This window comes from Thamnophis elegans, chromosome 5 (genome assembly GCF_009769535.1).
Source record: "Thamnophis elegans isolate rThaEle1 chromosome 5, rThaEle1.pri, whole genome shotgun sequence".
NCBI classification, from domain to species: domain Eukaryota; kingdom Metazoa; phylum Chordata; class Lepidosauria; order Squamata; family Colubridae; genus Thamnophis; species Thamnophis elegans.
The window spans coordinates 78823656-78833902 of NC_045545.1; the positions used below are offsets into that span (position 1 = coordinate 78823656).

At 43.8% G+C, this 10247-nt stretch overlaps 1 protein-coding gene across 1 annotated transcript; it reads left to right on the forward strand.

Moving 5' to 3' along the window:
* The first annotated feature begins 2954 nt into the window (after positions 1-2954).
* On the forward strand, positions 2955-9392 carry CEBPB (CCAAT enhancer binding protein beta). Its single transcript, XM_032217391.1, has one exon. It carries the CDS (start codon positions 3511-3513, stop codon positions 4579-4581), a length of 1071 nt encoding a protein of 356 aa, XP_032073282.1. The 5' UTR covers positions 2955-3510; the 3' UTR covers positions 4582-9392.
* Positions 9393-10247: the final 855 nt, after the last annotated feature.

A 10247-nucleotide genomic window follows, 5' to 3' on the forward strand; every position in this document is an offset into this window, starting at 1 on the left:
AGAAAATAGGAACCACCTTTGGTGGGAAGGTAAGAGTGTTCCATGCATCTTCGGCATTTAGTCATGCCGGCCACATGACCACGGAGACGCCTTTGGACAGCGCTGGCTCTTCGGCTTTGAAACAGAGATGAGCATCGCCCCCTAGAGTCAGGAACAACTAACACATATGTGCGAAAACCTTTACCCTTTACACACACACACACACACACACACACATCACTAGAACTACTGCTCTTGAGGTCTCTGTAGCTCTTGTATTTATTTATTTATAGACTGCCTTTATTATATTTTTTGCAAATAAGGCAGCGAACATATCAAACACACCTTCCTCCTACTTTTCCCACACAATAAACCTACGGAGGTGGATTGGGCTGAGAGCATGTGACCGACCAGGAGGCCTCCAGTGACTTTTATGGCTAAGGCAGGACTTGAACTCACAGTCTCCTGCTTTCTAGCCTGGTGCCTTAACTATTAGGCCAAATTGGCTCTTTCTGCATTATTGTGAAGAATAATAAAATTTTGTTTATCAATAAAATCAATGTTGCTATGAAGTGAGAATGAATTCTATAAAGAACAAAACATTAAAATTTAAGCCTGATTTGGATCCCCAAGTCATCTTTTAAAAACACAATATTCAATGCTTTTATTTTATTTTTAACCTATCACAAGGAGAGCTAGAACCATGAATTTAAGATCATTTCATGCTCTGTAAGTAAAGCCTACACTCCTTTTGTAAAAAAAGTATTCCAACCAGTAAGATTGATTTGAAAAGAGAGCAAAAGGAATGCAGGGGGCTATATACCCAGTTTTCTAATCCTTCCTCTTTTTAAAAATCTCTGAGGTTTGGGCCTTCATCAAGAGCTGACGGCTGAATCGCATAATGCAATACCTGTTCCTCTGGCTTAACGTTGATGTTCTCACACCGCAGGATTGCTTCATATTGTTCTGAGATGCAATACCATTTTGCTCCCCAGAGCTAGATTGTCCTTGCTAAGGCAAAAGGCACTCCTGCTTTCTTTAATTATATGTTTGGCTCCGATTGCTTCGTTTTTCTGTCCCTTTATTCTGGGACTGAGTCATGACTGTATGTAGGTAAATACGGGGCTCAGTGAGGGGATCCATTCATTTGGCTTCCAAGGTGGGCATCTTTTACCTAAACAGAGCCCCAAATCTCATGACGTCCAAGGTTGCTGGGGTCCTTCAGAAGACAATGAGAGCTCAAACTTGCCAAGGAATGTCAGGGCCACCCCAAGGACGCCATTTAAAGCACACAGTTTTCACGCCAGACCAAATGACGACACTCACAGCTGCAAAAGATACATGTGGGGAAAGGAAGTGGGGTGATCTTGGAGAGAAGATCAGTCACTTCCCCCTCTCCCCCCATGCTCAGGAGGAAGAGAGAAAACTCTGCTTTACCTCCATTGGGCACTTTGGATTTCCTACGGGAATCACTGCAGGAGAAGAGCTCTGTTAGTCTCAGCTGGGGTAACCCAAGTTTCTTTTCAAACGAAGAAATGTTAGCAAACGGCACAGACTTCAGGGAACTTCATACACAGCGGCTGTGCATCTGTCGAAGTGAACTGTAGTTCATGAATGTTTCTGCTTTTTAATAACAATTGTTAGGGGCTATCATGCAAAATCCTTGCGCGGAGAATCAAATGCTGTCCTGCTTTCCATGCCAGAAAAGGGCCAGAAATAAATATATATATATTTATAAATAAATATATTTATATATAAATCAGCAAAGGAGAACCTCCTTTTGAAAGGGCGCAGAGTTCCCTGTCATCTCCTGATCTCTGGGTCCTAAGAAGAAATGGATGTCCCAGCCAACATGTTTACTGAAGGAGGGACAGACTGATAAATTCTAACAACATCTATAGGTAGATAGGCATTTACTCATCCTGCCTCTTTTTCACAGCAGAAGGCAAAGCGCTGTGCCCAGGAGTGGGGGTGATTGGTTGGGGAGCATGTTAATCCAGGGTTCCAGAGCGCAAAACTAGTTAATCTGAAGATCCTTCCTTCCTCTCTCTATATTCCTTTTTCTTTCTTTTTTGCAGTGGCTCTTCCCCATTTGCTACATCCACATTCGACACAAAATTGATTTCTTGTTTCTGCACTAACCATCACTAGCAGCACAATCTTATGCTGGCTTCTTTGGGGATCTGTTTTATCAGAGGCATAACCGTCATTAGTCCAAAATCTATATATTCACACAACACCCCTATCCTAAAAGGACCCAACGAAATGTTAGCCTAAGCCCTAAGATATTGTACAAAACCTCTGTCCACATAATTTATGGTTCAAGGTGTCAAGAACATTGGGTTATTATGTCATGCACGATGTTAATCATGGGCAACCATGTCAGGCAACACACAGATCTTGGGTTTGAGTGGGGTATCTGTCCACTCTCTTTAAGCCTGGCACACTCACTCTCTTTGAAAACTTCTCTCCACGCAGAAACGACGGGAGATCTACTTTTGTGGACGGAGCCGCAGCACGGCTGATGCACTCCACGAGACTTCCTTGCGCTTTGTAAAGGTATTTTAGAATAGGGCAATCCTATCCAAGGCTCCTTCGGTGCGCTTGGGACAAGGGGGCGCGAAAAGCGCCCGTCTCCTTAAATAGGAGCGCAAAAGCGCCCGTCTTCTTAAACAGGAGCGCAAATAAGCCCGTTCATTTGGCTTGAAGGGAAAAAAAAGGTCTTCCTCTTCCCAAGCCGAAGGTGCCAAAGAAACTTGAGAATGTGGAGCGCGCGAGCCTTCCGTCCGAGCCCGGATAGCCCATTCTGGGTTTGGGAAAACCCAGCTGGAGCGAAGGAGAAAGATCGCACGCACACCCAACTTTGCCCCGGCTGCAAAGACGCCCCTCCCCTTGTGGCGAGCCCGGGCCAACCAGCCCTGCTCCCACCTCCTCCTCCTCCTCCTCCTCCTATCATGCCGTGTCGCCTTGTTATGAATGGCCAAAGCTCCGGGAGGCACAGACGCTCCGCTTACTTGGAGGCTGGAGCAGCAAGCGAGCCCACTCCGAGCGCCGGAGCGCACAGCAAGCAAGCAGGCAGGCGGCAGGCAGGCAGGCGGCGAACGACCTCTCTCTCTCTCGCTCTCGCTCTGCTTGCGCTGCTCCGCCCCTATAAATAACTGAGCGCCAAGGAACTTTCCCAAGTCAGAGAGACTTTAAGGAAGAGAAGATTCCGCACCTATCGCCAAATGGTCCGGAGGAACCAGCCGCGGCAAGAGCGCTCGACCGGCAGCGGCAGCGTCTGAAGCAACTCTTCGCGATTTTTATTTGTGTGTGTGTGTGTGTGAAGAAGGGGGCTCGGAAGCCCCTTCCCCCGATTTCGGACGGGAGTTTCAGGAGCCGGGCAAAGGAAGGCAAAGAGGAACTTGCCGGCGTCTCCTCGGTCGGGCGCTTGCAAGGTCCCCGCCCTCTCGCTCTGGAGGCATCGGAGGGGGGTCGTCTCCGGTGGCCGAGGTTCCCCTTCGTGCCCCCCGCTCCCCTCCTCTTGCTTTCATGCAACGCCTGGTAGCCTGGGATCAGGCATGCCATCCCCTCCAGCCCGCGGCCTTTAAATCCATGGAAGTGGCCAATTTCTATTACGAGGCGGACTGTCTGGCTGCCCTGAACAAGCTGCACCCGCGGGCGGCGGGGGCCCGCTCCATGACCGAGCTCACCGTGGGGGATCACGAGAGAGCCATCGACTTCAGCCCTTACCTGGACCCTTTAGCATCGCAGCAGCAGCAGCAGCCACAGCAGCAGCAGCAGCCGCCGCCTTCTTCCACGGCAGCAGGGGGCAACTTTGAGCCTGTTTGCAGCAGCGGCGGCGGCGGGAGCAGCGGCCAAGATTTCCTCTCCGATCTCTTCTCCGAGCAGGACTATAAAGGCGGCGGGAAGAAGCACCCCGACTACGCTTACATCAGCCTGAGCAGGCACGGCCACCACCCACCCGTCGGACAGAACCACAAAGCCGGGCCGCTGCTGGGTTGCTTCCCGCCGCAGATGGTGGAGACCAAAGTGGAGCCGGTCTTCGAGCACTTGGATTCTTGCAAAGGGGGCCGCAAGGAAGAAGGCGGCGGAGGAGGAGCAGGGCCCGGCCTGGGGGGAATGTCCTCGCCTTACGGCAGCACCGTCCGCTCCTATTTGGGCTACCAGTCCGTGCCGAGTGGGAGCAGCGGGAACCTCTCCACCTCTTCGTCTTCCAGCCCGCCTGGCACCCCGAACCCGTCCGATTCCTCGAAATCCGCCTCGGTCGGAGGAGGAGGAAGTGGCGGCGGCGGCGGCGGCGTTTACCCGGCAGGCCCCGGCGGCGGCGGCAGCAGCGGCAAGAACAAGTCCAAGAAGTCGGTGGACAAGCACAGCGAGGAGTACAAGATCCGCCGCGAGAGGAACAACATCGCCGTGCGCAAGAGCCGCGACAAAGCCAAGATGCGCAACCTGGAGACGCAGCACAAAGTCTTGGAACTGACGGCGGAGAACGAGAGGCTGCAAAAGAAAGTCGAGCAGCTGTCCCGGGAACTCAGCACCCTCAGGAACTTGTTCAAACAGCTGCCCGAGCCGCTTTTGGCCTCCTCCGGACATTGCTAGCCTTTCCCCCTCCCCGTTGACCTCCCCCCCTCAACAGCTGGACGCCGCTGGAAACAATGCTGTGGTTTGGGCAGGCGGAGGGTTGTGGGGGAGGTGAGGCTTCCGGGAAGGAATGAAGCGGTGCGTATGTGTGTGTATGTGTGTGAAGGGGGTGGGTGCATCTGCCCGTCTTTTCAGGACTAGCGCGGGTCGGAGGGGGGGGGAAGAGAAAGTCCCGAGGGGGCTTTGCATAAATATAAATTATATATATATTATATTTTTGGCCTTTAATTCGCGCTCCTTGATGATGGGAGAAACCTTCCGCCCTAAGCCCCTTGCAGTACGACTCCTTCGGCTGGCGGGGGGAGTTCTTTAGATCTCTGCGCGACTTCATGGAGAAATCCATAGTTTTCCAACTTCATTATTTTTTTCTAAGAAAAAAAAAAGCCGATACCAAACTCAGCATAAGAAGCCATTTAATATCCAATATGATTGTCTTTGCAAAGGGTTTTTTTGGGCGGGTGGGCGGGTAGGGAGTTTGAGTGCTTAGTGTTATTTAAATTGAACAAATATATATAACATAAAGGAGAGAAGAGAGTTCAGAATGATGCAATCTTTTAAACATGGCTGGGAACACCAGCTTATACATGATGCAACCTCATGTAACTGTCAGTCATGGATTGAGTAATCTGTTAAAGATGTTCCTACTGGTTTTTTTTATGATAAAGAATGATCTATTTCTATAAGGAAAAAAAGACGTATGTATATTTTGGGATCTATGCATTCTTGCTACATATGAAGCATTAATGAACAATTTTAATAAAACTTTATTGCTAGGATGGAAAACGAGTTTGTTATTTGTAAGGTGCTGACATCCCTAATATTGTACCTGCTTTTCCTCTGCAGGAATTCGGAGGGAGGGGGAGGGGGAAATCTGGAGTCAGTAATATAAGTAGGAGCCATCCCATCAGTTTAAAGAAAGGAAGATGTCTTCCCAAGCCTTTGGTTTTGAGGGTGTTTAACAAAATCAAATGAGATTGTTAGAAAAGAATTGGAGCAAAAACCACTCTCAACTGCTCTGTTCCTTTCTCTAATTATTAAATTGTTTATGGATCTGAGTGTCACTACAAATCAGGGTGAGATATTGGAAAGCAGTATAAGTTTGTGATGAAAAAAATAATGAATGTGCCTTTAACCTGTTATTTATCTATTGTGCCTGATGGAAAGAGAATACATTTAATCTGTGCAGTTTACTAAAAGTGGGGGAATATTTCAGTAATGATAATTTTAGAAAGCATGCAAATATGTTTCATCGAGTGTGAGTTTTTCTTTATAACAAATCTACATGCAAAAAAAATAATGGAAGAAACTTTTGTAGTTTCTAAAGTTTTTCTAAAAAGTCCATAAGCATAGGAATTTCAGAAAGCAGGTAGAATGCGGGATCGGACTCTCACCGTTATTTTGTTTGAATAAATTCATTCTGCTTCTAAGATCTTTCAGCTTTTAAAGAACAGCTGTTATGCTTCTAGAGGTTCACATAATTTGCTTATTAAAAGTCCTGAAAAACTGGAGTAATGCCCTTCCCTTTAGGATAAACTATAGCAAAAAGATGTTGCAGCACAAATACGATCCATGTCTCCCAGCCTAGCATTTGCTGTTTGCTGTATTAAATCAGATGCAAATTGTGTTAATTGCAGCTACAAAGCAAAAGCAATTAACTTCACCCTTTGGCTCTTTCCAGATTTTCAATGTTGCCTTACACACCTGAACTACCGCTGCTCCCTTCCCCATTTATTTTCTTATTGCTAATGGTTCATGAGTTCTCCGGCAGTTAGCATTGAGGAGATTGCATGTGTGAATGGAGGCTAGTGAACCTATGGTGAAGGCAGTTGTGAATCTGCTCCTGATAATAGCCTGAAGGATTTCTCTGGAATCTGAACATTCTTGGCTTCTGCTCCTTTGCTTATTGCATTTGTGTCACTTGTGAAATGTTAACAGAGGCTGGAATTTATTGTATGTGTATGTGTATCTTGGAGGCCTAGATAAAGAAGTTGAACTTACTCAGCGTTTTCTCATATAGTAAGATTTTATAAGTACTTCTAGACTTTTCTCGTGAGAGCCAGTTTGACATAGTGGTTAAAGCATCAGAATAGAAACGGGGAGACCGAATTTAGGTGTCCCTTGGGCACAAAATCAGTTGGGTGACCTTGGGTCAGTCCCTTTCTCTTAAACCTAGAAAGGAGGCAGTGGCAAAAGTCTGCTGAAAACCTTGCCAAGAAAACTTGTTCAGGCAGTCTCAAGAATCGGGCCAGACTAAGGGAAGAAAAAAGATTTGCAAACTCAAGTAGGGTGGACAGAAATCTTTTAACCCTTCTTTTTATGCCCAATATCTTTTTGGTAAAAAAGAACAAGGAGCACTTCTGAATGCACTTCTTCTTCCTGATGTAACTATGTTTCAATTAGCAACAGGTAAATGGCCTTACGGAGGAATGGAGTTTGGCTTTTACCTACCACAGTCTTAAGGACCTTCCCAATATCAACCTCTGCAACTTCCATAACCTTTTTTCCAAGGAATCTCGGCTAGGACTAGGTAAGATTCTTCTTTCACTGATCAATGAGACATTTTCTAAGGACTATATTAAAAATGTGTGGGGATTTCTTCACTCATCACGTAGGTTGTGAGCAGGTTGCTGCAAAAAAACAACAGGAAAATATATTTCTCTAGGCTAATTAATCCCCTTTCAAAGTACCATGAAATATTTTTTTCTTGAACCTGAGCTGGAGTAGCTTTATGCAGTTCAGTTGCTGTTCCTCTTGGACTTTTATTCTGAGAAGTAATTGGCATTCATTAAGTCTCATGGAAACTTACTAGACATCAGAATGAATGCACAGGGTTGGTTTTGCGACAGCAAAATACACTTCAACAGAACTAAAATTCCCATAAGTAGGATCTTAGGCTCAGTCTGATAATTGAAAAAAAAAACACCCCCAAAGCCTATGTTGTACATGTAAAATACACTTTGAATACATTAAAAAAAAACCTAAGTAACTTTGCATCAAGTGGTTTGTTGCAAAAAAAATTTCCTCTGTTACTTTTGAAAGTTTTCATTTTCATCTTTTTCTTCAGGTATTGATTTCCTAGAAATAGAAGACAACCATAAACTAAGAACAGACTGACTAGCTCATTCTGCCCAGCAGGGTTTTAAGACCAGTATTTCTTGAATAGCAACTGTTATGCTGCATAGCAAAAATTGTTCGCAATATCATATGGAGGATCTCCATAGGGGTGAAAGCAGATATTTGTTAGCTATACGAAAATCTTTGGCCAAACCTAAAGTAACTTTCATGATTGTGGACTTTGGTTGCAATCTGGTTTCATTAAAATAAAAAGGGGCACAATCTCAAAAGAGCTTCCTGTCCTATATTCTCTTTTTTTTTTACTGGCCTTAAAAAAACACCTTGCTTATTTCAGTGTTTTAGACAAGAGTGATACAATAATTGAGTCCAAAGCATACCACGTAATTATTCTTTAGTCTTTTGTGATTATTTCCCACTTACTGAAACTCTGTGAGCATTGCTAAAGTACAGGTGTCCTATTCCATACGAAGTACTGTTCACTGAATTATGTAGATTTGTAAATTTGAGTAGAAAATTGTGAATTTCAAACGGCATTTAGATTCCCCAAGTTTGATTCTTCAGTTGCAGCAACAGATCAGTTGCTTCCTAAAAAATAACTAAAATTACTTTTTGTTTAGGATGTTTTCTTGCTTCCTTTCATCATTTCCTTAGATCTTGTTTTCTTTCTGTAAGGAGCCTCCAAATAGTTATGGGATAGTGATCCGTCATTGTAGAATACCAATATTGCTGCAGTAGATTCAACTTTATAAAAATGTGAAGCTACAATGAATCTGCTAGTCTTTTAATCTGTAAGATCTACAAGATCCTTTCCTTTTTTTTACTCTGCAATTGTACTCGGAATCAACTCTGGAAAAATTTACTAATATGTTTTTAGAAGCGCTTAACTAGCAAATTATTAGAAGCACTGTGGGAATAGTCTCAAGACAGAATGTACAAGCAATTAATAAGGCAGTTAATTTATTTGTTATGTTTATGCCTACTTTTGCATTATGGAACAGTATAGCTTACCATATTTATCCAACAAGAAAATGCTTTCTACACAGTAGCAGTTTAGGCAGAACTTGTCTGCTTTCATGACTTAATTTTCAGCAACTCAAGAGATGTCACCACTGTCTACCACCTTTTTAACCTTTGAGGGAAAAATTAGCCTTTTATTCAAATGAATAAAATAATTGTGGCTGTCCGATTTTCTGCCTCCCGAGTAAAATCCAGAAAATATCAGTCTCTTTTCAGTTGATTTGTCTATTTTAGTATAACTGATATCCCCAATATTTGACTGTGAAAGCAACCGAAAAACTGTGTACATGGGGTTGGAGTGATTGTGTTGAAATGTACTATAGTCATTCTCTTGTACAATCAATGTTAGCAGTTCCACAATTCTTTAAATAAGAAAAAATATTTGTAATTAAATTTGAATTTCAGCTTCAGTCCGCTAATCTGAAGTTATTGTTCTGTGGACAATAATACAAAAAACAAGACGCAGGAATTAAAAATGGAGGGAAAAGAAGAAAGAAGCAAGCAAGTTTAAGAACTTAAGCAAGTTCTCAAAATTAGCCAGTCCTTAAACATTTGGAAATCAATTTACAGAATGGCTTTATACTTTGAGAATATGGGATTGGGCATATGTTTAATAGTCTGAAATAAACCAAAAGTTATTGTTTAAGTCTGCTTAAATAAAGCACTATTTTATTTCATTGTTTAATGCTTGAGTTTTTATATGGTAGCAGGGAAAGTTATAGGTTACTTCTGCGTGTTGTCTTTAGCATTTTAGCATTTTACAAAATTCTCCAAAATAACACAAAGAGGGTTAGAAATGCAATGTGGTTTGTTTAATTATGTAGAGTTTACCATGTACAATTTTGTTTTTGTTTAAAGCATGCTTGTGATTACCAAAATATGCATCAAATTAATAATGAGGTAATTATTTTTTTTTAAAAAAAAATCTGATTTATCGCACAAAGCAACATGTTAGGCTGACTATTTAATTGGCTCTACAACATGTGAGCTTGTACATATATGATCCCGTAATATTGTTCAGATGTGATGTAAAAATTCCAGGATTTGGGATAACCAGGCCAATAATCTCATTGGTTGTCAGTTTCAAAGACTTCATGATGGTGTGGTGGGATTATATCAGACAACAACACTTATCCAAGACAAAGCTGCCTGATTGGCTTGAACAACTAGAGAGGGGCCTGTTCAGATCTACATGGGGCTGCCCTTGAAGAGTATTTGGAGACTTCAGCTTGTCCAGAATGCAGCCGCGCGAGCGATTGTGGGTGCACTTCGGTACACCTACGTGACACTTATCTTCCGCGAGCTGCACTGGCTGCCTATTGGGCTCCGGACATGCTTCAAGGTGCTAGTCGTTACTTTTAAAGCCCTACATGGTATCAGACCTGGGTACTTGAGAGACCGCCTCCTGCCAATTACCTCCCTAAGACCGATTAGATCCCACAGATTAGGCCTCTTCCGAATTCCATCTGCCAGCCAGTGCCGACTGGCAAATCCCCGGGGGAGGGCCTTCTCTGTGGCTGCTCCGGCCCTCT